This window comes from Excalfactoria chinensis, chromosome 18 (genome assembly GCF_039878825.1).
Source record: "Excalfactoria chinensis isolate bCotChi1 chromosome 18, bCotChi1.hap2, whole genome shotgun sequence".
In the NCBI taxonomy this organism is placed as follows: Eukaryota; Metazoa; Chordata; class Aves; order Galliformes; family Phasianidae; genus Excalfactoria; species Excalfactoria chinensis.
This window is the reverse complement of record NC_092842.1, coordinates 6,351,736-6,377,712: the sequence shown is the minus strand read 5'-3', so window position 1 is coordinate 6,377,712 and position 25,977 is coordinate 6,351,736. Positions and strand designations below refer to the sequence as shown.

General features: G+C 54.7%; 2 protein-coding genes across 5 annotated transcripts; one reads left to right on the top strand and one right to left on the bottom strand.

Annotated features, from left to right (window-relative positions):
* The first annotated feature begins 614 nt into the window (after positions 1–614).
* EGFL7 (EGF like domain multiple 7) lies at positions 615–15,062 on the top strand. Of its 4 annotated transcripts, none has more exons than XM_072352730.1 (10): positions 615–754; positions 4,110–4,178; positions 8,339–8,526; positions 9,759–9,881; positions 9,971–10,083; positions 10,752–10,847; positions 11,927–12,091; positions 12,787–12,851; positions 13,138–13,300; positions 14,731–15,062. In XM_072352730.1, the coding sequence occupies exons 3-10, from the start codon at positions 8,447–8,449 to the stop codon at positions 14,751–14,753; spliced, it is 828 nt and encodes a 275-aa protein (XP_072208831.1). In that variant the 5' UTR covers positions 615–754; positions 4,110–4,178; positions 8,339–8,446; the 3' UTR covers positions 14,754–15,062. The 4 variants fall into 4 exon arrangements, with proteins under 4 accessions (XP_072208831.1, XP_072208832.1, XP_072208833.1 ...); XM_072352731.1 differs by lacking the exon at positions 615–754 and adding an exon at positions 2,783–3,012 and having other exon boundaries at positions 14,731–15,021; XM_072352732.1 differs by lacking the exons at positions 615–754; positions 4,110–4,178 and adding an exon at positions 5,178–5,558.
* Positions 15,063–15,676: 614 nt separating this feature from the next.
* Positions 15,677–23,694, bottom strand: AGPAT2 (1-acylglycerol-3-phosphate O-acyltransferase 2). The gene is made up of 6 exons (XM_072352758.1): positions 23,311–23,694; positions 19,947–20,080; positions 19,560–19,735; positions 19,358–19,453; positions 18,207–18,279; positions 15,677–17,458 (listed from the first exon to the last, which is right to left on the bottom strand). Exons 1-6 carry the CDS (start codon positions 23,496–23,498, stop codon positions 17,307–17,309), a joined length of 819 nt encoding a protein of 272 aa, XP_072208859.1. The 5' UTR covers positions 23,499–23,694; the 3' UTR covers positions 15,677–17,306.
* Between the last annotated feature and the right edge of the window lie 2,283 nt (positions 23,695–25,977).

Genomic DNA, 25,977 nt, shown 5'->3' with positions numbered 1-25,977 from the left:
CGCATGAGCATGGCCGCTCTGCCTGGGCAGAGAGGATGCAGTGTGATGTGGGCAGCATCCATGGAGCTGCTCTGTATGGCAGCTCTGCATTCCTCCCGTGCTCATACAGCACCATACACACGTGTTTCGGTTGAAATTACAACACGTTTTGCCCCAGAAAGGCCTTCAGCAGGAGGGAACGGGGCAGGCTTTCCTGCACCTGCCGCCCAAGGGACCATCTTTGCTTAGCACTGAACTGCCTGGCTGCTGAGGAGCCACCCGAATTTCAGGCCATCCACAAGACGAGGCTGGTGCCGCACACCAAGATGGCTGCTGGCCCTCCTCCTCCTCCCCTTATGCTGCCCAGCCCTCCCCACAGCCCCGGGGCACTGTGCTGTGCCCCCCATCTTGGGGCCTGGCAGGCACGGCACGGGGGTGCCGCCCCAACAGCCCCTCTCCCCTCTGGGCCTGCGGCGGCCGTGTTTGTTCTCCTCACAACGCCCTGTTATCAGCTCACAACACACACAGGAAGTCCTGTCTGGGATTGTCCATCCCCGGCCTGATTTATACAGGAAGAAAAGCATAAAAAGCCGCCCTTCCACCTCAGCAGTCACCTCCTGCCTGTGTGCAGCCGACGGGCGGCCATGCGGGGGGTGCCAGGAGGGTGCCCAGCTCCGGGCCCAGGGCGGCCATGGGGGGATGGCGGCTGGTGGCCACGAGGCAGTGTGACAGCAGGGCCGGTCCCAGCACGGCGAGGGACAGCGGGGCACTGCAGGTACGGGGTGAGCTGTGGCTGTCACTGCAGTATAGGGACGGGTGGGATGAAGAGGGTTGTGGGGCTGTGGGGAGCCCTTGCCAGCTGAGGGATGTCCCCCAGTGCTGGTTTGCCAGCCCAACCTGTAGTGCTGCTCTTTGCAACTGCTCAGGCTGCTTTCCAGGCATGGCAAAGTCTTGGCTGCTGGATAGAGGGTTTGCTTTATCTCCTGTGCTTGCGGAGGAAGGCTGCAATGCTGGTGTGTGTGATGTCCACCTTTCTTTCCGTAACTCCTTCTCTGTTTCCATCTGTGTGTCTCTGAGCACCACCGCTATAATACATTATAAGGCATGTTACACATGTTACACAGGGCTCTGCCGCTATAATACATTATAAGGCATGTTACACATGTTACACAGGGCTCTGCCAAGGCTGGCACTGCGAGCCTGGAGCGTGCCAGCAGCTCAGCAAAGCCTCTGGCATTTAGAACCATTACGTGTGCTGTTTCAGCAACCTGTGGGTCCTGCCATCCTCATCTGTGGCATTACACAATGCAGGCAGGAGGCTCAGTTCCTCACCTGAAGTGTTGGGGGATAAAGGTTGGCTGAGGGTAGGAGCAGCTGGGTACCCACGCATGTGAGCAGCACCGTGCCACTGAATAGCTCTTGACAGACACAAGCAAGCATGCCTGTTCACAGGATCTAACATTCGCAGAAGGAACAATAAGATATTGCAATGGGTAAAATGAATGTGAAGCTCTTGCATTGCCTGGGGAGCAGTGCAAGGCAGAAGTTCAGAGGCCCTGAGCTTCTCTCGTGAGCCTCAACTCGGGATAACAGTGGGGCTACAGGTGGGCACACACCTCTACCCTGGCAGGCTATGAATGTTATTCCCTGTGATCAAGAATTCCTTCCGTCACTGAGTCAGTTTCTCTCTATGCTTCTGAACTATCAGCTCTGCACTTACTGTCCCTAGAGCTAAAGAAGAGAAATTGAGTCTGGGATTCAGGCTTATTTGAGCCATTTCCCAGACTCGGATGCTGCAGATGGGTCTGGCTCCAGGGAGGCAGATTTACAAACTGCAACAAATTAGTGTAAACGAATCTGACTCACAGTCACCCCAGCAGCAGAAGAGCATGCAGAAAAAAAAAAAGGATTTAACTTAAGCTTTCGGGGCAGGCAGAGAAAGAAAAGGAAAGGGCCTTTGCAAACAGAAGGTGGTAATAAAACTGTTATTTAGTTCTCCGTCCCCTCTCCCAGCATAAACTCTGTAGGTTTGCCCATCACTCAGGAGGTGATGGCAAGGAGGAGCTTCGCTTGGTGGGTTTCTGGAGCTGGATATAGAGCATAATTAGAGCAAAAAAAGCTGTTTAAAGCAATGCTCCCTGGCATGGCTGTGATTAAAGGAGCAATTGAGCCATGCGTGCAACTCGCAGCCATTCCCAGCACACTTTCTGTGTGCTCCTCAGGGAGTGATTCACTGGAAAAACACAGAGGGGAAAGTTGGGGCGGGAGCCATTCCCCACTGACTAACGCCAGCTTTTGCCAGGGAATGTTCACAGAAAGCAGCAAGATTCGGTTTATTCCTAAGTGAGATGGATCATAGCCCAGTTTTTTATGCAGCAGCCATTACGGCCGCCTTGAAATGGATATGAGAACTCATCAGTGTGCTCTAACTGTGGCTGCAGGATGCTGTCCTGTTGACACATTTGCTTTTGCGTGGCCACATTGAGGTTGCTGTATGCCTCTGGTGGACTCAGGTTATAACATACTGCCCCTGAGACAGTGTTTGTTAAGCCCTTACTCAGGCAAAAGAAAAAAAAAACCATCGCTTTGTGGGAATCTGATCTGGGTCATAATACTCATTGCATTCAGCAAGTGGTGACGAGAGACTCGGTGCTATGGGCCAAGCACTTTTCTTGGTTTGACCTGCTTTGATCCCACTGACATCAATGGACTCCACTAGATTTCCACTGAGATAACTGGCCCGTAGCTGACGCAATGGAGAACAATATAGAACATAATGGAATAGTGGGAGGTCTTTTTCCTTACAGAACTCTGCAGAACACGGGCTGCTCCAGAGCCTAAACTTTAGCGTAACATTTACAAACAGCTTTATGAAAAGCCTGAGCAAAAGAATTCATCCTAAGGCAGAAAAAGCCGATTCCACACCCCCCTTTTTTTTTTGGAATCACCAAAAATTCCTGTTCCTCCAGCAAACAGCCCCAGTTCTGAGCCAGATCCCCATGGAGGCCAGCGAGAGACCATTGTGCACAGCAGGTACGGGGTCAGACATGCCTTGTGGTAGCTGAAAGGCTTTGCATCTGTATGTGTGTCACTCTCCTGTCTTTCTTTCCATCCATCCATCCATCTCCTGTCACATTCTGGCCCCAGACTCGGGAAGCACTCCTGAATGTGAGCACATTGGATGCAGGACTGGGTGTCAGTTCCACCCTCTGGCCCACCTGGTGTGTGGTTTGAGACCTGCTCTGGGTGAGGCTTGAGGCACCCTGTAGCTCACACTGATGGTAGAACCGGTGGGAAATGAAGAGATTTAACATTGTTAAATCTAAGAGGGAGGTTGGCCAGAAACATTTCTGTCTTGGCCTGGAGACAAGTATTAATATTAGATGTCGTGGGAGTATGCTTCTAAAGTGCAAGGGAGAAAGCTTTGGGGGAAGCAGGGAAACTGCCTGTCCAAGGAAGACTTCAAATTCAGGCAGACGCGCAGCTGCAAGCCAAAATCCCTTACTGTCATGGTGAGCAGCTCATCACACCAGGGTTAGCTGAGCCAATTTCTGACCTTCCCCTGCTCAGAGCTGGTGGAACATCGCTGCCTTCGAGGGAACTTTGCCAGGCTGGTCCTGCAGGATTTCCTCCCAGCATAATGAATATTGGCATATAAGGCACTGAACCCTCTCTATGAGTGGAGGATTAAGTGCTCTCTTAATGGGCTATCTGCAGTTCTTAAGCAGATAACATGGGCTCTCTCGCATGGTGCGAAGATTTGGCCAAGCAAATGGAGCTGAAAAGCAAATGTTTTGTAACTCAAATAACTGCAGAATTTTAAAATAACGCACTTTGGGAATTGTTGTGGAATGGTTGAAAGGGTTTTATGGGAGTGAAGGCACCGAGTTCAGTCCTGGAGTGAGAGATCTGTAAAGAAGCACATGCTGGGGTGCAGTGGGAGGGATCCCAAGTGAGACGAAGGGATCTTTGATATAGCTGGGGGGTGTCAGCTGGAATGGGGCACCCCACTTCTCACTGAGCTATGGGAAGCATCTGGGACCCCCACACCAGGTCCCTGATGGGCTGGATCACTGATACTTGCCTGCACGACATAGGGAATGTAACCACAGGCTTTTCTGCTCCGACAGCAAGAAACCAAGATGCTCCTTAAGGAAAGGATCCATGCTCGGGCCGGGTGATGGAGCACTGCGGATAAGGTGAGTGTATTGGCTGTGCAATTAGACTCTGTGCTTTCCATACAGCCAAACAGAAGCCTTCCACCACCTTCAGAGCACATTTTGCAACTATTAGGCAAACTGAATATCAGGCACCATTCATCTCCCCCATAAACCAGCAAACAACAGTAACACTGTCTGCACAGTAAGATAATTACCATCCCTCTGAGGCTCTTGGGAACAAGTTGCCTGTGCTTCGCTCTTATGAGATTACGTGAGCTGCAATCATTCCCCAGAGGCTGGCTGAGTGAGCAAACTGTTCTGTTTCCTGCTTGTGCAATGTATGATGCCGTGTAACACGGCGCTGCTCTTCCAGCAGCAACCAGCCCTCCCCTCGCTGCGGGCAGTGTGCTGTACCCCGTAGTGCCTCTGGCACGCATTGGTCCTGCCTACCAATGAAGCTCCATCTCCACCAGCACATCCCAGAGCTGATTCCCAGCCGCTCCACTCCCTTCCTTGGGTAGAACAGGAACAAAACCACCACCCTGGCCCACCTGTGGGTCCCCCAGCACACCCTGCATTTGCACAGCCTGCCTGGCTTTGCTGCAGGGCGCAGCGCGACTCGTGGCAGCTCCAATTGAATCAGCAGCCGAAGCGTGCCCACGGGGAAGCCAGTGAGCTCAGTTGTTCTTTTTGCAGCTATTATTGTTTAACCGGTAAATATTTCCTTTAAATGCCTACAAAAAAGAAAAAGCAAAACTTGCAAAACTTAATGGGAACAAATATTCCCAGGAGGGTGTATCCTGCCATTCATTTACACATCAGACCCCTGCTATCTTGAAGGCTGCTTCTGAGCATAGGCAGGCGCCTAAGTCATTTGAAAAACAATAAGCCTCTGTGCTCTAATTTCCCAGCGAAAAAATGTAGACAAAACAAGTGGCAGTTTGGCACTAACCGAACGGCAGAACTCTTTTTTCTTTGATAAATAAGTGAGTGCTTAATAGCAGAAGCCTGCGGGCAGCCGGGGGACCGACCTGCCTCATCGGCCCCAGGGCGTCCGCGGGAGCCTTCGAGCATCCCAAGGGCTCTCAGGGCTGATCCCCGTCCCGGCAGCTCACCGCACTCAATTTGCTGTTGGAATAAGCTCAGGGAGATCGCAGGGACATAGTAGGACCCTATGGAGCGATGTGGTGTGTTGGGTGTCCGGGGGAAGGACATTCAGAACCAGACACAGGCTTTATTTAGCAAAGAGAGAGAAATTTGCCCTGCTCACTGCACCGGTGATGGGCGATTTCACGGTAGCCCGGGAAGGGTTGGGGGCTTCGTAGGGATCTCCCCGCGTGGCCGTTAATCCGCTGCCCACCCAGGAGAGCTGCTCTGCGGGTGGGTCGGGGACCTCGTAGCTGTCCGGGCTCTCTGCAGGTGAGCCTGGAAAGCGGCACAGAAGCAGCGGTCCTCTGAGCGATAACACAGGGGCACCGCGGCAGCGCGTAGCGTGGCCAGGCTACGGCGGGGGGGTTCTGCCCTGTGCCGGAGCGACTCGGCTGGGGGCAGGTGGCGGGCGGCGGGGCGGAGGCAGGCGGAGGCTCCCCGGGTCCCGGCGCTTCCCCCAGGCCGGGAAGCTCCGCTTTCCTCCCCGCCAGGAGCTCATTGGGTCGGGGCGGAGAGACCGGCTCGGCCTGGGGGGGAGGAAACGCGCGGGGGGCCGCGGCGCGGCGGCGACTCCGCGGCTCCGCCAACGCCACCGGTGAGTCCCGGCGGCTGCGGTCGCTGCCCGGGATGGGGAGAGGGGTCGGAGAGGCCGGGGGAGGGAACCGCGTCCGCTACAGCCGCATCCTCCGCGGGGCGAAGCGGGCGGCGTGGGGAGCGGACACGGCACCGCGCGGGGCGGGAGGCGGCGGCGGAACGGGACCGGAGGGGCTGCGGGGCTGCGGGCAGGGCCGGCCGGAGAAGGGTCCCGGGGGTGCGGAGCTGTGCGTGCGGGGTTTGGGCCTGTTGTGAGCTGGGGGTGGCATCCCTGCGCCCGGTGGGTGTCTGTACCATGCAGCTGCTTCTGCTGTGCACGGAGCCCGAGCCTCCCCCGTGCTGCCCTGCACCCAGCTCTGCGGATCCTACTGCCCTGCATGCTCCTGTCCCTGCACCCAGCTCCCATCGTGCCTGTGTTCCCGTGCTCTGCTCCATGGTGCCCACATCCCAACCTGTGCTGAGAACAGCTGGAAATGTCTGTAGGGGAAAATCCATCCCCCTGGTGCTGGTGCCCTCCAGGAGGGTCTGGCAGCTGAGGGCACCACAGGGAGCAGAGGTTCCACCTGCAGAAGCAGGCCGTGTTGTTCAAAGAAGTGCAGCCACTGTGTTGTCCTGAGGGTTATTGCTTCCTCCTGAAGGGCTGGATTCTCTTGTATAACTTTGGAGACAGACCCTATCTCATCCTGCTAGCATCACCTGGAGTTTTAGCCTGGCTTTCATGGGCAGAGCTGGACAAAGCACTGCCCATGTCGGTTTCCCTCATGGGTTGTATTTTCCTGTTGGTTGCTGATGCAAGTTAGAGAGCACAGAGGCAGAATGGGAAAGGTTCCGGCTGGCAGGAGTGGCTCCACAGCCTCCCTCCAGGAGCACATGGTTGAGCCCATAACCAGCAAAAGCTCAGGTGCTCCTATGTCGCTTTATGTGCTTTGAAAAAGGAATACTAGAATAGTAGTGGCAACAGGTTGGAGGATCTTCTGCAGTTTTGGAGGGGCTGGTTTTCATAAACTCATGAAGAAACACAAGTATTTACTATCATATTTTCCACTTTTGAAACATTATCTGTTATTAAGCAACCATAATTCTAGGACCCAGAGGGATATTCTAACCACTCGAGGTAGGACAATGCTGCTCTATTTCGAAGAGAAAGAAGCAAACTGTATTTTAAGCTTGTGCCCTGTTGTTTCTTGCCTTCCCCACGAGGAAAGTTCCCATGGCAGATGCAGGAATTCTGTGGGAGGACTGCGATGGTTGGCAGAGTTTGACTTGCAGCCCTCTGGAGTAGCACTGCTAGGCAGGGGATCTGTGGCTGCAAGGAAAATATGTGTCTGTGTGTAGCTCAGGGAAAGCACAGGCAGGCCAGGCTGTGTGCCTGCATCCTGGCTGTGCTGGGTGCCTGGCTCGGTGCAGAGAGCCTTTGCCTCACTGTTTGCAAGAGGGGCCTCCTGTGCCTCCATCACCTGAACAAGGAGATGTTACTGCCTGGCTTGGAGGGGGATTTGGAGCCTACAGATGAATATTCCCAGCAGCTCGGAGTTAGGAATTGTCCCAGAGGAGTTTGCAGCTCTCTGGTCCAGTCCCACCCCACATCACCAGAGGGGATCTTAGAACCTTTTAGGTAGCTCTCTTTATCTGCAGTTTAAGAAGGATGTTTCCTGTTGTGTTGCATCCTAGTAAAAAAAAACATCTTTCCCAAAGATTAATCAGAAAGACTGACTCCTTCTTTAGTTGTCATATGTTTAAGGTGGGATTCTTTATTCCTTCCTCCTTTAACTGCTGCCATCCGGAGGCCAACTGCTCTGTTTCAATTGGATGTTTTTTAAGTTAAGCATTGTTACTGACCTTCTTCAGCCCTGCTTCGTATTTGTCCCACTGCTGGAAAATCAAAGCCTCTTTATTTCCAACTCAGTACTCATTCTGTATGCAGACGGTACATATGGCCCTTAAAGCACTTTTCCCTGGCAAGAACTTGTATTTTAAAGAGAAGAAGATCAGATTTCAGTATGTTATATGGTGGGAAAATGCAGCTTTACAATGCTGTATGGATTAAGAAATTACAGGCCATTGTTTTGGCCTTGCTGCCTAGAATTGGCTGCATGTTTCAGAATGATGCAGGTTCTTTCTGTGCAGACCAACAAGGGGTGCAGCTCCCTGGTGTGTGCCAGCATCCCACACGTCCCCTGTTCCCTGTGCTGTGACCTGCTGGGTCCTGTACCCCACTGTGCGTCACTGGGAAGCAGACAACCTCATTCTTTTTTGTCTTACATCCTGCCAGGGCTTGCAGTAAGGCACAGCACAGCATGGCCACCCCACCCAGTACCATGGGGATGCCTTAACAGGGACATTTCTATTCCCTTAGTGCAAACCTGGCCATCAGTCTCACGTCACCATATCTCCATTGGATGCCATCAGCTGGGGATGGGCACCACGTGCTCACACTGCTATTCTCTCTGTTCCAGAGTTCACCGCTGAACAGCAAGCCATGCAATAGGAGCCCATGCTTCCCACCGAGGAGTGACCCTGGTGTGTGCCACACAGCCCAGAGTGCTGCAGGGAGGGGACAGGACATGCACCGAATCAGCTGCCTTCTTTCGGGACTCGCCTTCATCCTCAGTGCCACCAGCACAGACAGTTTTGCCCGGGTGGGGTAAGCCTCTTTTTAGTCTGCATTTCCAAGATCTATCCTCATCAGCACATGCTGAGCCCCTCTGCAAGGCATGGCATGGTTTGTCCTCACCCATGATGCAGAGTTCAGCTGGTGGGGCACTAGGGGCACCTGGCTGGGTGAGGAGCTGGGAGGAGGCTCTGCAGAATCATATCTTGGCTGGGGTCTGCTTTCCTCCCAAGAATTGGGTCTGACACTGTCCCTGCATCCCAGCGCACCCCAAGGATCTCCACGGCCAAAGGAGGCTCAGTGCTCAGTGTCTCTGTGCTTGGTGCCCCAGTTTCTTCCCCCACAGAAAGGAGCTCGAGCTCAGCCCCCACCCCCCAGATCCAGCTCATTTTCTCCAAAGTTTGTTTTTACATTGAAATGCTCTCCTCTAGAATTAAACCTTTCACATTCTGGTCGTGACTAAACCCACAGGCTGAATTCCTCTCTCGCATGCACGCAACTGCAGCTATAGCTTTATTATAACATTTGCAAAGCAAACAATTTCCATTTAAAAACTGCATCTTCTGTAACGTTAACCAGTGAAGCTGAAAGGAGTTTTCTGGAGTTAATGGAAGCCAGCTGATCTCCATGCTATTTCCCAGCCTTTTCATTCTAGTTTATAATCGAGCTGGGAGGCTGAGATGAGCCTGTAAGTTCCTTGGTGGGACTGACCTGCTGGAGAATGTTGAAATGGAGAAAGAATCTTTAACTGAGACTGTTTTGGCTGTTGGCCTTGGGAAAGTTTCTGACTGGGTCCCAGTTATCATAGGAGGAACAGATGGTTCCAAAGGCGCATCAGGTTCAGGAGGGCAGAAAGCTCAGAAAGGAAAAGATACGTCTAAAAAGTGATTGATTTTAGGTAGAAGGGAGACAGAGAATGGAAGGAGAACTACTCTGAGTAAATCTCTTCTAAATCTGGATCCCAACAGTTCAGGATGGAGAAAGTTTGCAGTGTATGAGAGGTGTCAGTGCCTTTGTGCTGGGGCTGGGGAGGAAGGGGCCATGCAGCCCACAGTGCTGCATCTTTGTGTTGCTGCCCCTAACAGCATGAAGTCACCTTCCGGGTCACTTGGGCAATGAGCCACTGCCTCTTAAATAGCCGTGTGCAATTAGGAGTTGTCAGGCCACGTCCCCAGCTGGTGTAAATCAGCACAGCCCTTTCAGGACGATGGGGGAAGCAGCAAGTTGTTTGCTAGCCATTGCCTGACCTGCTTTCCTTTGCTCAGCCGCAGAACCTGCGCTGCGGAGCCGCGGAGCCGCACAGCTGCCCACACCGAGTCCCACGTGCAGCCCGTCTACCTGCCCTACCTCACCACCTGCCAGGGCCACCGCCTTTGCAGCACCTACAGGTGAGGGGAAGCAGCACCTGCAGCAGTGTAGGAGCTGGGTTGGGGGCTTAGAGCTGCCCCCAACACTCAGCCCCATCTCTGTGTTGCAGGACCATCTACAAGGTTGCCTACCGGCAGGTGTACAAACAGGTACCCCAGCCCGTGGCCTCGTGCTGTCCTGGCTGGAGCAGAACCAGCAGCTATGAGCTCAGCTGCAACACAGGTAATGAGGCCACTGAGCCACCCCGGGGCCCTGCTCACCTTGCTGTCCCCCAGTGCCTTGATTCTGGGTGGGTCACAATCCAGCAGCCAGCTCTCTTGTTGACCAATCTGATTCTTCCATCTACATCCAATAGCACAACCAAATGTAGCTCCGTTTCTGATTAATTTCTAGCCTTTCTTGGCTGCCTCACACCTTTTTCCTGGGGGATTGCTTATTAACTTTAGAGTTACCAGAGGATAAATAAAGCGAGCAAGTTCTTTCCATATCAATCAGCAGTAATGGAAGAGAAATGCTGTCAGGAGGACATTGTGATGTGCAACATAAAGTAAATGCAGAACACATCAGCGGCTAACCTGTCTCCAGAAGAGCTTGTAGAGCAACACCAGTCACTCTCCCGAGCTGTCAGGGTGCAGTGTGGCCCTCTTTCCCCTCACCTGTGTCGCTTGCAGGCCCTTTGGCCTCTTTCCAAACCAAGACCTGTTTATCCCACTCCTGCTGCTCCCAGCACATCCCCAGCACAACTCAGCCCCACCAGGATGAAGCAGCCCATGCCCAGGGCTGGCACAAGGCTGTGCTGTCCCATGTGTGTGCACAATGCATGTATATGTAGGTAGGGAAGAGGGATGCCCAGCCCCACCAAGTGATGCTGTGCTTGTTTGCTCTCACAGCTCTGTGCCAGATGCCATGCCAGAATGGTGGCCGCTGTGCCTTCCCTGGAAGATGTTCCTGCCCACCTGGATGGATGGGGCCTTCCTGTCAGACAGGTATTGCTGCACCCTGCTTCCCCCCTGGCAACTTCTGGCATGGGGGACTGTGCTAGGTCAGCATGAGCTGGGACTGTGCTCTGCTGTGACTGCACTCAGCAAAAGGCCTTCAGCAGAGCAGCCCTTGCACACACCAGGCTGTCCCAAGACTGCATATTTACAGTGACCCCTCTCCCAGCCTTTGTAAACTCTTACTGTAAACGAAGACACTCATTTGCTGCAGAGCCTAAATCTGTAAAGCAAAAAGATGCGGGGGTGGTGGGGAAGGGCTCCTCTCCTGTGTGACAGCAGCCTGATGCCTCGGTGGAGCACAGGGATATCCAGCAGGGCACACCAGCATGGTGCAAATCACTTCCACCACTTCTCCAGGCTGTCCACCCTCCTGTAAGGCAGAAGAGGAGTGTGTGGCACTGACCCGTGCTGGGCAGGGCTGAGCATATCGCTGACAGCTCCAGTTCCAGGGAAAGGATTTTCCCACTGCCTAGAACAGATTTGCCCAGGCGTGGGAAGCAGCTCTGCTCATTTTGCTTTGTGGGAACAGCTTTAATAACTCCCCCGTGTGAGGAGAGGTTACTGGGTTTTATACGCGCTTGAAAGGCTGATAGCTCCTCACCATGGCCGGCTGGAACCAAAACCCCGGCCATAAATCCAGGATGAGAGCCAGGCACTGAAAGCAGCGGTATGGAGCCGCCTGCATCCCTCTGCTCAAGGATGGTGCCTTCTCTGGCCAAAGCGTGGGTGTTTCTAGGCATATCTTTTGCTTTTTACCCTTAGGAGGGTGAGAGGGATGTAGGAAGGAGGCCAGATTCCCCCTCTGGATAAATAAGTAATACGGGTATCCTATATTTACACCAGCATCTTCCTAAGTGTGCTCCTACCCTGTTTGAGGGGCACCCACACAGCTGCCAGCCAAGTCTGGAAAGGGTGACCTGGGCCTTGGCTGTGTTCAAATCACATCCCCACCCTGGGGATGTCAGCGTGGCTCTGGGAAGGGGAGCAGCACCTCTGCTCCATCTGTACCTCTCTGCCCCTGAGCTGCAGAGCTCCCTGTCCTCATGGGGCCATCCCTGTGCTTTCAGATGTGGATGAGTGTGCCAGCCAGAGCCATGGGTGCAGCCAGCTCTGCGTCAATACAGCTGGGAGCTTCCACTGTGCCTGCCGGGATGGCTTTAGCCTCGCTGCTGATCACAAGGCATGCCAGCCTGTGGTCCCACGCCCTGAGCCAGGAACCTTCAGCCAAGCAGGTAACTGCCCACTGTTGCAGCATGGCAGCAGCTGCTCAAGGACACTGGTGAAACCTGGGATTAACACAGCAGCACAGGGTGGGTAGGGAAGGACTGGCAAGGGCAAGGAGATGGAACAAAACTTGCACAAGCCCAGGTCCTGCAGGGGTGACAGAGCCTGGCTGTGGTGTGTGGTGGTCGGGACTGCAGCTGTGCTCTCCATCATCATCATCTTCTGGAGCCACAAGGAGCATCAGGAGCCGCTGGTGACGGCCCATTATTACTTTTGGTACGCGCTGTGACACTTCAAACTCGTACCGTGAGTAATAATGCGCTGTGGTCAGCACTGGCATCACATGGGCAACGCCTGGGAAAGCCATCTACATGTGTCCCAAACACCGCCTGCTTTTGTCCTCTGCCTACAGCAGGGCTCACCATGGGACAGGGAAGACATGAGTGCTAACTGATCTGTTGACAGCAAAGGCACAAAAGGATATTTTGTCCTTTAAGCATCACCCCGCAGCCTGAGAAACTCCCTCACTTGATTCTAAGTAACTGCTGTGCTTGCAGCGGACACTGCATCCAGTTCCTGAAGCCTGATATTCCCTAAGAGTGGAGCACCAAGCAGCAATTCTTACCCTGAGCCCAGCACATCCCACTTCACCTCAGGCAATGGATTTTTACTAACTAACCCACGTTGATCCTTTTTTTTTCAGATCCCTCCAGTGAAGTGAAGGAAGAAATGAAAGACCTCAAGAGCAGAGTGGAAGCACTGGAGCAGGTGGGTGTTGGGTGTCCCCCTCTGCCCCTTCCTCTCCTGCCTGTGGCCACGTGCAGCCAGCTCCAAGCCCGGGGCTGTGCACAGCCAGGGTTTCCCTCCACCCCTACTCTATTTTTAACACCACACTGACCTCAGGCAGGCAGGGAGCAGGCAAGGATCCCAGCTGTGCTCCACGCTGCCAGCAGAACCTCACAGCAGCTCTTCCAGCCCAGCAGCTCTTTTAAACACAACCAAATACTGCTCTGAGGCTCCTCCTGACTGCTCATGGCTCCTCTTCTCCCTGCAGAAACTCCAGTTGGTGCTGGCTCCCTTCCACAACCTCATGCCATCTGCACCAGAGGATGTTGGCACAGACCCCATCAGCCGACTGTCCCACTCCCTCCAGCAACTGGACAGAATTGACTCCTTGAGCGAGCAGATCTCCTTCCTCGAGGAGCGGCTGGAGACTTGTAAGTGCCTGCAAAAAGGAGGGGTGAAGCATTGCATTGCACTGCACCTGCCCCCATTTTTCCCCCTGCACACTCAACCACCACTGACAGCCTCAGAGCCACAGGGGCTGATTGTGCCACAGATCTTAGCTGTGGAGAGCAGATGCAAGCCAGCAAGATCAGTAACACATACATCACTATTAATCTTGATCTTCCCTCAAACTCAGCAGCCTGTAATTAATAAAAGATGAATGCAAACAACCCATTAGCTTCATTCCAAAGCTGTCTGTTTGGCTGCACCGTCTGATTGCCCTCATAGCAGCCGGATTAAGAGAGGCATACGGAAACAGGGCTCTTGGGCAGAAGCAGAAGGAGACTGTCCCAAGCAGTGGGACACATCTCACAGCACTCACACCAGCTCTCCCTGTAGCACCATAACTTAGTCCAGGATGAAATGAAAAGTCCCAAACTCTTAAAAAAAAAAACCACAAAACTTAATAGTCCAAAAAGTCAATCAGGAAAGCTTAGGGAGCGTGCCCAGTTTGGCAGATTTATGAGCCTGGGAAGTTTTAGGCATGTTTCTTCTTGAAGTCTGTAGAGCGGTACTTTGTCACGCAGTGCACCACAGAGGTGTCTTAAATAGCAGACTTGTGAGTGGCAGCAGCCTCGTGCTAAAGGCACAGGGATTACATTGCCTGCTAAGGGGAAGGGACAGGGAGGTTTCAGGGCATTCCCAGTCCCAGTTCACTGCTTCTGCTAATGGCTTTGGCATAAAGACTTCAAAGAACTTGCTTGAAGCTGCAAATTGATGCTTAGAGGAAAAAAAAACCAAGCAGCCAACCTCAGAAAGGGGTAATTATAAAAACCTACAAGTGTCTCAGTCCTAGTGTTGCCCTATGCTTATTATTAGTGACAGCACTGAGGAATGGGAGCAGCATCACAAGGTAACATGGATTTGTTCCAAGGGATGACTCCGAAGTCCTGTATTTAGCTTCCACCAAACCTGTTCCAGCAGGCAAAACTTGCTTTTGTCCCTCCCTCCCATGTTCTTGGAAATCCCTGGAGGATACAAGACTGTTCTGTTGTGCTGCAGTGAGCGCTGAGGTTTGCAGAGCATCGGCTGCATCTGCAGTCAGGACAGCCCAGTCCCAGCTGGCATTCTTGTCAGTGCCTTCCTCACCTTATGCTGCTGTGCATAGCTTTGCCATGCCCAGAGCCAGCAGGATGGAACCAGCAGGGGGCTGATGGCAAAGGAAAAACAGTAGAGATGGGTGACATTTATAGATGTCGAGGTCAACCTCATCTTGAGAAGAGGTGGGAGGTGGTCACAGCCAGCACAGGGAACCTGCTCTTTGGTGCCCACTGCTGTGTTGGTTGGAGGTGCCATCCCCCACCAAACCAGGCCCTGACTAACAACAGGGCTGGATTACCTATTTATTTAATCTTTCCAGGTTCCTGCAAGAATGAACTCTAGCTGAGCAGCCAAAGAACCAGAACAAGCCGACTGCATCTGTGGCTTGTCACTATCTCCAATCCCAGGCTGGGGCTGAAGACGCATCACCTCCAGTAAGACACAGGGCAGAAAGAGAAAGCTGGTTTCTCATCAGCATCTCCAGTATTTTCTCTTCCAACTCACCTTATCAAAGGTCATGGAGCTACTTCCAAACTGGACTTTTAAACCTGAGCATCTCACCCCACTCCTGCTGGAGAGGAAGAAAATAAATTCCTTACCTCTTGCCATTAGCAGTGCCTGTCTGGCTGTGCCAGAGACTGGTTCTACATGAGTTCGTGTGTTGCTTGGTTTTGTTTGGCTTTTCCTTAGCCCTGTAGGGCAGTAATCATCCTGCTTTTACACAGGCCTAAAGGCATAGAGCCTGGTTTTATTGCTTTAATGCAGAACCTTTTCCTGTGGCACTCCCATCATCAGCACAGTGCAGACAGGTACAAACCTACGTTGCTCAGCTGTGCCAACAGAGTGAGGCCAAGTCCCCTGCACACCTGCTCTGCAGACAGAGCCCGGACAAAGCCCACTTGTTTACACTGGCACAGCACCAGCTGTCAAGGTGGCTGTTTTTCCCCCACCCAACCGTTGCTGCCTTGGCAGTCCACACCAACCTCCCCAGCTCTGTTTGCTCAAGCCAAGGTTGCAGGTGTAGCAGAGCAGACGTGAGCAACCCAGTACAACACTTTGCTACAACCACAGTTGCAGGAGGAGCTCTGTGGGTACAGCCATGCTGCAGAGTTACACTAAACTAAAGCCTCCTGCTGTGCACAGAGGTTGCAGGCTCATTACTGGAGGGATGGAGCACCCTCCATGGCCCCACTTTGCTTATGGGCTCATCCTCCCACAGCAGTTCTCCCTCAGCTCCCACACAAAACCAGGAGTCTCCTTCATTTAAATAATCAAAAACATACTTTTTTTTTTCTTTTTAAGCAAAATACATTATTCTCAACCCGATTAAAACTGAACAGTAGACAACTGCACACAGAGGCACGGCTTCTTTCTCCCAGGTGCTGCACGAGTTGCTCCATTGAGCACTCCTGGGTTTCACCTCCATAACAGCCATTTTGCTGCCGTTCTTACAAAGTGCTGGTTGGGTTTCCATCCTCCCACCCCGACCCGTTCCCTTGGCAGGTCTGACCCCTGAGACAGTACCATAAAGACCCCAGGATAAAGCCCCAGCTCTGCAGCAGTTCAGCCCAAGGGCTCCCTGCCTCGGGCCCTGCTGGCTGTGCTTTGCCCAGGTGAGGATTTACCCCTCAGAATGCCCTGTGAGTCTACTTAGAGCAACACAGCCACAGGCAGGCTCTAGCTGCTGGCTATGCTGTACCCAGGCTCATCTCATGGTGCTCCCTGCTGCATTAGCAAGAGCTCTCAAGCCTCCCTGAGCCCAGGAATCACAGACCTGAGCCAGCCCCGCTCTTCACAGAGAGCAACAGCAAGGGACCCAGGAGCACTGCCCATCTGCCATCCCAGAGCTGGGAAAGCCCTTTATCCAAACTCCTCAAACAGGGATGGAGCTCATTTTCCCCTAAGGGAAAAGCTGAATCTCTTCCCATTACAGACTCAGCTCACACACCCTGTGGGCTCCCCAACAAGTTTTGCAGCTCCTGCAGAGCAGCAGCTCAGCTGAGATCAGCACAAAGACATGGGACAGGCACCATCTTTCGGCCAGAGCTGACCATGACAAGATGAGTGCGACAGAGCACTTAGTACATCTGCACCACGTACCCCAGGCACCGGGATGATTGCTGCAAGGAGCTCCAACAAACAGCACAGCCAAACCCACCCAGGCAGCAAGCACTGCCTCGGTGAGATGACAGCTTCCCTCTGCACTGCTGCGCTCCTCAATGGAGGAGAGCACTTGTTTTAATGAGAAGCTGAGCTTTAGGAAAGGCTCAAGGCTGACTGGCCCCACGCGTTCCCCTTTTCAGCTCAGTTATTGACCCTAGGAGCTTTCCTCAAAGGGGAATGCTTGGCTTGAGAATGCCTGGGCAATGCAGAGCCCCAGCACAAGATGCTGCTGAGATCCAAGGGCATCTCTCAGGAAAAGGCCTCAGTGCTCTGCCTAGGGATGACAGCACAGAGCACAGCCAATTCTCAGCATCAAGGTTGTGCAGGGACACGCTGCTGCCTGGTGGCTCCCCATCTAGGGCAGCACCTGACAGCCAGCAGGAACACTCACACGGGGCAGAGCCCAACCTCCTGCCAGGACCTCCTCACTGCCCCATGGCAGCTGCCTGAGCTGGAGAACTCACCTGATCTGGTCATTGAGCCCTTTGGTAGCGCGTGTTTGGTGCCTGAGATACACAGAAAAAAAAATGAAACGTTTCATTGCAAGATAATGAACCCTTAAGAGAAATCCACTCAGAGGGAGCCTCACTGCTGGCTCGACATTCCTCGTGTGCCAGTCCACGACATCCCCAGAGTTCCAAGTCACTGCAGAGGAAGAGATGTTCCTTTGGTGTTTGGCAGCAGATGGGTCCCTTCAGCCACCACCACACGGTGACGCTGCTGGAGCAGCACTTAGGAGGAATCCTTTCCATCACCTGGGCGGCCAGACAGCCTGAAAAGGGTCTCCCTCATCATGTTGTAGCATCTGTCAGTGAGGTCAGAGACGTCGTCTGATGTCAGCCCTTTGGTTGCTATCGGAGGGAGAACCTCGACCTTGATTTTGCCTGGGAGAGCAAGAGGAGCGTGGTGAGAAACCTCCCCGCACAGCAGCGCTGCTCTCTGCCCTTACAGAACAGCTGCCATTGCAGCCCCACAGGTACCCATCCCTGCAGGCATCCAGCCCTGCAAACAGAGGCTGTGCTGCCCACAGAGGAAGAGATAGCCCTGAGAATTACACCCTGCTCCAAAGGAGCAAAGCATTTCCCAAGCTCCAACCTGGGAAGCAGAAAAGGCTGCCCTTGTTCTGAGCTCTGCAGGGCCAAGGTGAGCACACAGAGCTCAGCACCAGGTGCTCCCTCCATCTGCTCCTGCCCAGCCCTCCTACCTCCAAACCAGCAGGCAGAGGGAAGGCTTTCTCCCAGCATTACCAATCCACTCAGTCTGAAAGCCAGCCTGCTGCCCAGCGCTTACACCGACAGACCTAAGAGCTTTATCACAACCTGCAGAGGGGTCCCTGCTGTGAAAGACCAGAATTCAGACCATGCTTGCTCCTTCCCCTGAACACAATCCCTCTCCAAACAACTCGGGCTGTGCCAGCTATGAGAGGGAGAGGTGGCACCTAGTTCTTAATGAAAGCACCCCCTGGCACGTTTAATTACATTCTTCCCCAAGTTAATCCAGCCCAGCTCTGCTGCCAAGTGCTCTGAACTGCCTCCATTCATCTGCTCAGCCCAGCCCTGCTTCCCTCGCACATCCCCATGCAGACACGGTATCTCTCCATCTCTCTGAGGAGCTATGAAGGCTCTTTCGTACCTGATGTAAACAGATTCTTCTTTGGGTTGTAGAAAGTGGTGAAGGAGGAATACACAACAGGGATCACCGGGACCTTGGGGGAGGAAGAGGAGTAATTACAGCAGGGCAGTCAGCAGCCCCTTGGGGAGCACTGGGATGTTTGAAGCACTGGGGCTGGGTGATACTTCAGCCTCAGGTCAGCACTGCTTGCAGAGCTCAGCTCTGCTCTTCCTGGGCCAGGCTGAGCTGATCCTGACCCTCACACACACCAAGGCTGCCTGTTGTGACAGGTCTTCTGCACCAGCACAAAGCCAGGGCAGGGCAGCCACTGTGCCTTCAGCATCAGAGCGTGTCACCAGCTGCAATCAGTGCTCCCAGAAAGGCTCAGACAGGCAGAGGCAGGAGGGCAAGGCCCAGAGTCACCTTATTTTGGTGCTGGTAACACAGACATGATCTGCCGTTGGTGACTCACAGGGAGCGGCAGCAATGTGAGCAGAGGTGGGCAGCATTTCCTCTATCCTTCCCTCCAGGCTCAGCCAAGCCCAGGAGGAGGTTGGCAGCAGCTCCCTCCTCCAGGATCCCTGCTGCAATGCCCTGTGCAAGGAGAACATTTCCCCTCGGGCTTCCAATGATTCCAGTCCAAAGAGCAGAGGCACAGCGTGTGCCTTCCCTGGGCTCCAAGGAACACGGCAGGTGTCTCAGCTGGCAGCAATCCCCCTTGGCTGCAGTTGGGTCACTGCTCCTTCAGGAGCATTGACTTTGCCACATTGAGGTGAGAAGGCATCTAACACAGAACAACCCCTGTGACAGTCTGGGAGGAGGAAGCTACTTCCACCAAGAGCAAGCTCAGGTGATGCTCTAAAGCACTAAGATCAATAAACCCAGATCAGCACTCTGCTATTGCTACATGGGGGATCAAGAAATTCACTGCCAGCTGTGGGATCCCCGAGGCAAGTTCTTGGTGTGGTGCCTGCTGGGCTCCCTGTTGGGGAGGAAAAGGAGGCTCTCTGCTCTTGCTGGGCAGCATTTAGGACACCTAAGGGTGGCTGAGCTGAAAAGCACAGCTGTGAGCTATGAGCCCCATCTGAGAGCAAACCACACTGCAGCACGGCCGGTCTGCAACACCATTGCAACAGCTTCTGGGTCCCCAGATGGAAACAAAACACTGTTACCTGTGCCTGGACAGCGAGGTGAAATGCTCCTTTCTTGAATGGCAGCAAATCCCCCGTGCAGTTCCTCGTGCCCTCCGGGTACACCCACACCTTCACCTGCACACAGGAGATAAGGCTCTGCTCCAGCACCCATCCTGCAGCATTCCCTTCTGCCAGCACTGCCATGTCCCCCCCCCCCAGGCAATGCCGCAATGCCACTCACGTTAGCAGCTGTCATAGTCTTGGCCACCTCCGCCATCACCATCTTGGCACTGGTGGTGCTCTTCCTGTTGATGAAGATGACACCCCCGAGGTAGATGATGAGCCCCACCGTGCCGGCGTACATCAGCTCCTTCTTGGCCACCTGGACACAGTCGTCGGGCAGGATCTCCATCAGCCCTAATGCGATGGCAGAGGGTGAGACCCGGCAGCCACCCCCTCCCCAAACACCTGCACTTGGATGGGACAGAGGGAGGGGAAGCCTTTCCTGTGACCAGCACCAAACCAGCAGCCATGGGAGTGCAGAGCAGTGCCAGGGTGGGGGCTGCAAGTGGGACCTCCCTGAGGGTGACCAAAAGAAGCGCTCCCCCCCCATTGGGCTGCTCCTCACCCATCATGTCGAGGATGCTCTGGTGGTTGGATACAATGATGGCAGGGCCCTCCACCTCGAAGTTCTCCAGTCCTTTCACCTCAAACCTCAGGCCGAAGAAATACTTGAATGACTTGACCACGGTTTTGATGATCCTACAGAAGAGGAGAAGAGCGGTCAGACAGCAGCAGAGCTGGGATGCAGTGGGGGCAAGGAGACAAGAGCAGCTCTGTGACAGCCTCCAGCCCCAGCTGTCTGTCATTCACCCACATGAATCCTGCATGGCCAGTCCCACGTGCTTGAGGGTGCTCAGCATGCAGCTGAAGCACTGTCCTCTCTTGATGTGATGTACAAACATCACTGGGATCCTGGGAGAAGCAGAGTGCGACTTAGGGGATAGTAGAGCTACAGCTCCCTGCTTCCTTCAGGCTGACAGCATCTCCTCACAACCAGACTCACTACAAGCACTACATAGAAGCCAAGCCCAGCCTAGCACAGGCTGCAAGGACTCTGCAAACAGAAGGCAAACTGGAAGCCCTCCATTCAGTGCGGGAGGAAGGGAGGCTGATTACACAGCTTGCTCCTCCTGCTGCCTGTCCCACCCATCCACAGCTCCTTTCCCCCCCCCATGTGAGGGCTGTAAACCCAGCTGGATGGTACGGCTGCTTTCCTGCTGCAGTCAGCACAGCCCCACAAGCAGTTCAAACAGCTTTTCCAGGAACTGGGCACTCCCCAGCACTGCTTATTAACCTGCACCCTTCGCCCCGGGATGGCTGTGCTAATCCTGCTCACCGCAGCGCTTCTTTGCAGGGTTACCAACACGGGGTGGCATTACCTGAGAAAAATCTGAAGTCTTCAAGCCAAGAGCTTCCTCCTGCCAGCTCAGCTCCCCCACGGACCTTCGTTTCCATCCCCCAAATCTTCCACCTTCCTTCCCCATCAGCTCAGCCCAGCCCTGCCATAACCCCAGCTGGGCACAGTCAGCCCCAATGCAGTGGCCAAACTGCTGTGATCCCACAGCACTGGGACAGGTGGGAGCTGGAGACCCTCCAAGTGGGCCAAAGGACACAGCCAAAAGCTGGCAGCACACGAGGGCTATTTTGGGCAGGGAGCAGCCATTTGCCAGGATGGGAGGTGGAGGAGCCTTCACGTGAGCAAAGCCCCCAGGAGCAGCCACCAGCTCAGCTCTGCCTGCCCTGAAGCAGACCTGCAAGCTGCCCTCGTCCTCCTCCAAAGGATGCTCTGCACCTCCTCCTTGACAGCAGAGAGCTTTCCTCCCTGCAGGAATGGCTCTGAGAGTCAATATTAGATCCCATTCATTCCCACCAGGTCCTGCTGAAGGTTTACCCACCACCACCCACCTGGGAAGCATCAGTCACCCAGGGCAGCAGGTGAGCAAGATGCTGGCACCTCATCCTGCCTTGGCAGCAGCTGTTCTCCCAAATGATCCCCATCCCCACCCACAAGCCTGCACCAAAGCAACATCCATCCCTGCACCCCATGCACCCTCACAGCTTTCCGGCTCTAACACCAGAGTTCAGAGCAGGGCAGTGTCCGCAGGTGACACCACTGCATGACACAACTGTTATCAATCCCCAGCACGAAAACCTGCTGCTGCAAAGGTCAGACCGCACCCAGAGCCCCATACAGGGCAGCACAGCTGGGGCAGGGCAGGCAAGGAGAGCCGGGGTGACACTGACCTGGGGGGGGGGGGGGATGGCAGAGGCTGCACCACCAGACTGACCTACATCCCACTTCTCCTCCCTTCTGCCCGCCAACCAAAAACAAGGTCGCTGCTCCAGCAGTCACGCCGTTTGGAAGCGGCTGGGAGAGGCTGGTTACTCATTACTCAAGAGCAAACCATCCAACTTCCTCCTGCCAGTGAAGAGCCAACGTTTCCTTGCACAAGATGTGGTCTGAGCTGCTGCTGAAAGAGGCGAAGGGGCAGAGCTGAGAGCAGCAAGGAGGATCTGGGCGACGGGCAGCCCTGAGCAGCCACGTCACCACGGGGCTGGGCAACTCCTGCCTCCCCCCCCAGCAGCTCCCTGTGGGGAAGATGATCCCAGCGTGGTGCAGCCACAGCTGTAAACCTGATGTCCTGACCACCAGACACAAGGAGTGAGGGGATAAATGAGAGCTCAAGTGCCCTCTAGCAGCTCTGCAGGGGCTTCTTTAGGACCCTCTGATTGTGAAGGATTCATGCGGGCTGCTTAGTGGGGTTGGAAGCTCTTGCAAGAGGTTTCACCACTAGATAAACACATCTATCAGAGGAGGGCATCTCTTCTATTGTCCAGCACTGCAGCCAGCACAGCAAGGACAGGGCGTCCTGCTCCAGCATTGACATGGCATCACTGCCTGCCCCCCCCCAAGCAGCAGCACCAGAACAAACAACCCCACATTGCTGTAGCAATAAGGATCCCAGAGTCTGGGAGCTGCACCAGCAGCTGGAACCAGCGAGTGGAAATGATGGGCTTAGGTTACAAGAAAAGGGTGGTTCTGGCTACAGCTCAGCTCTGAGATTCAACAGGAGGATTAAAGGAGCTCCTCTTCCTGAAGGAAAAAAAGTTCCTTTCTAAGTTGTACAGTTTTCAGGAGTTTTAGGGACGAAATGAGAGCTGACATCACATGCTCCTGTACTGACAGGGCTGGGTGTCAACTTCTTGCCATGATACCCTGCCCTGGGAGCTCAGCACGGACTGCAGGGCAGAGCAGCTCCCAGCAGCACCCAAAGCACAACGCAGGGCACTTCCTACCAGCATCACTCGCTCCTCCCCGGCCCCGCTCTGAGCTCAGCACACGGCAGCTGCCAAAGTCCGGGTCTGCCCCACCTCTCATCCACGAGGATGCATGAAGGCGGAAGGCTCCACTCCCCCTCGGAGGAGCCTCCATACACACACAGCTTAGAGTGGGGAGACACAGCAGTGAAGGAAAGCTGACAGCAGAGCCCGGAAGCCAACAGCAGCCCCAATTCCCTGCACCAACCACAAACCTGCCCTCAGTGCCCCACACACGTGGGGGTTGCCCCAGGAGGGGTCACAGGTGGTGGGACCCAACGCCCATCAACACACCTGGGGCTGCCCCACATCGTTCTGAAAGGACACGATGTTCCTCCTGGCAGCTCGCTGGGCACAGCCATGGCTGCTGCGTGGCCCTTCGTTGTTTGGGCCCCAGCATCCCACAGCCCCACTTGAGGTTTCGTCTCTGACTGAGAGGAGCCCCTAAAGATGCTGTGATCCTCCAGCTCACCTCCCAACCTGAAACAGTTCCCACTTCAGGCAGCGGGCAGCCAGTCTCCCATAGGATCCCCCAGACTCCCAGCTTCGTGCCACCCCACACACCCACTGCGAGGACCCCAATGTCCCCCTCCGCCCCCCCACCCACCTACCTCATATTCTTGACGGTGCGGCCGCCGTTGACGAGGAGGCAGACGGGAGCGGTGAGACCGGAGCAAACGATGCACAACACGTAGTAAAAACCGATGCGCAGCACGAAGTTCACAGCGGGGCTCAGCTCCATCAGGAGGTGCAGCAACAGCAGCACCGCCGCGCCCCACAGCAACCAGCCCAGCTCCATATCGAGTCCTCGGGACCCTCCGATCCCAACCCCACCACTACCAACACCAACACCCCGCTTCCCCACACCGTCGCACGGAGCGGCGTGAGCTGCCCCCGCCTTATGTGGGCGGTGCGCCCGGCTCAGCTCATCCCCCCCCTCACCCCGCACCGCCTTCCATGGGGCGGGGAGAGAGCGAAGGGGGGGGTTCAAGGCTCGGAGCTCTGTGACGGGGAATGGAGCGGGTGGGGGACCTGTGGGTGGGGGTTGAGGTGCAGCCGTGGTGCTGTGTGCGATGTTTTTGGGTCCCTCTTGGTGTTTTGGACGGGTTTTTGTACCCCCTCGTGGTGTGGTTGGGGGGGGGGGGGCTTTGGGGGCGTCCTCGTGGTGCCCTTGAGGGTCATGGGGTCATTCCTAGTGTGATATTAGGTTTCTTCGTGGTGTTATGGGGAGGGCTTTCCTGGCACGATGTGGGGTCTGTGGGTCCCTTGTGGTGTGGAGCCCTGTAATGGGCTGTTTTTAGGTGCCCTCATGGTATCATGTATCCCGCATTGGTATGGGGTCCTCCCATGCCTCCAGTGCATCCCATGGCATTGGTGTGGGGTCTGTGGGTCCCTCCTGGTGTGATGTGGGGTCTGTGGGTTTTCTCATGATGCTGTGGGGGGTCTTTGGGTTTCCTTATGGTGTCACGGGGGGGGGGGGGGGGGGGTCCTGGGGTCTCTCTCAGAACAATGTGGGGTCTTTGGGTTTCCTTATGCTTCCATGCCAGGACTTTGGGTCCCCATGTGATAATATGGGAGCCTTTGTGGGGAGGCCAGGGTGGGACACTAGTCTTCCATAGGCACCAATGGGCTGGGCAAACCCACTGACAGCCCGGGGCAACCAACCCACTGATAGCCCAGGGGTGGCTCAGCAGCTGTAGCATCTGACCCACCGACAAATCCCTTTCTCTCTGTAGCAGAGCAGGGCTGGCACTCCCCCCAGCTGCCAGGCAATGACATCTCAGAGCCGGTCTCATGATTCCTGCTCATGCCACAAAGAACCTTCATTGTATCAGCATCCAGCGTTGAGTTCAGCCCGAATTCAGCCCTCGGGCTCATGTTGGGGAGGAGTGACTCCCATCCAGCTGAGCTCAGGCTGCCTACAGCACATCTGTGTTAGCCTTGTGACTTGCTCTTCTTTAACAGGGCTGCAACCGGGGTGTGTGTGAGCCATGCACTAACGCAGAGCATCTCCCCTGTGTGTCCCCATGAGGGTGCTGCACAGCATGGTGGTGCATTGGCTCTGCTGCCCATGGTCCCACCGTGCTGTGCTCCCAGGCTGTAGCACATCACCGTGCTCTCCCAGAAAAGAAAGCATAACCAAGAGAGAGTTTGTCTTTAGAAATGAGAGATCGTAAAGAAAAGAGTATTGCAAAAGGTTGCAAAAGGATATCAGATAAGGAGGGAAGGAAAGCTCTGCTTGTGCAACCTTTACCCAGCGACAGATAATGATTGGGAAAGTAACTTCTCTATCTGCTCGGATGCTAACTGCAGCCAGATGTGGTTTTATGGTCCCTTCGGTTAGGGGACACTTGGATGTTTCATAGCTCTGTGGGCCTGAGAGCACAGCAGGGCCAAGGCCAGCAGCAAACTGCTGCTGTTGGCTATTTGATCCCCAGAGCTGCCAGCTGTGCCTGCCTGTCCCACCTGCAGCACCTGTGTCCTGCAGACCGGTGCCACTCCATCCTTAACACACCTAAAACCCCACCAAGTAGCCTTACCGAGCTCACATGGCTGGAGATCAGGGACAGCAAAGCCAATGTACCATCATGTTAAGGTTTGCACCCCACCTGTCCCCCAGCGCTGCTGTTCTGCTGCTGGCAGACCACGCAGGGAGCAGGAGACAGCAAAAACACAGCGCTGTCAGATCTGCCTGCTGCATTTCAGAAGTCTCCCTGCACCTGATGTTCTGCAAAGCGCTGCACCACGTGCAGCAGGCAAAGTGCTGAGCAACATGTGAGCGGGCCATCCCTCTGTGAAAGCAGAGCTACAGCCCCAGCAGCTGCTCACAGCCAGCACCCCTTGGTGTGCTTGCACCCAGAGGGGCAGCTCTGTACTCCCTCTGCTCCCTCCCCCTTTGAGCTCTTTGCTGGGGATGTGCAGCTGTAATTACAGCTCAGGGGAAGATCCTATTCCTCCAGAGAGCCGTGGTAATTACTGCTGTGAATTGGCCCAAGAGAGCTGGAGCAGCCTGTTGCTGGGGCTGGGGGGAGTGAGATGAGATGCAGGCAGAGAGGGAAGCTGCTCTCTGTTGGGATCCCCACCTCCTCCACCAGAAGAGCTTCTCCCTTTCCCTGCAGCTGAGAGCCTTTGGGCTGAGCCCATGGATGCTCTCACCCAGCTCCGAGCCCTGGAGTCATTCACACACAGCACCCACAGCTCCACCACAGCCCTGGGATGATGGGGTATATGGGGTCGGGTTCCCCCAGCTCCTCTCACAGCCCAGCAGAGCTATGGTG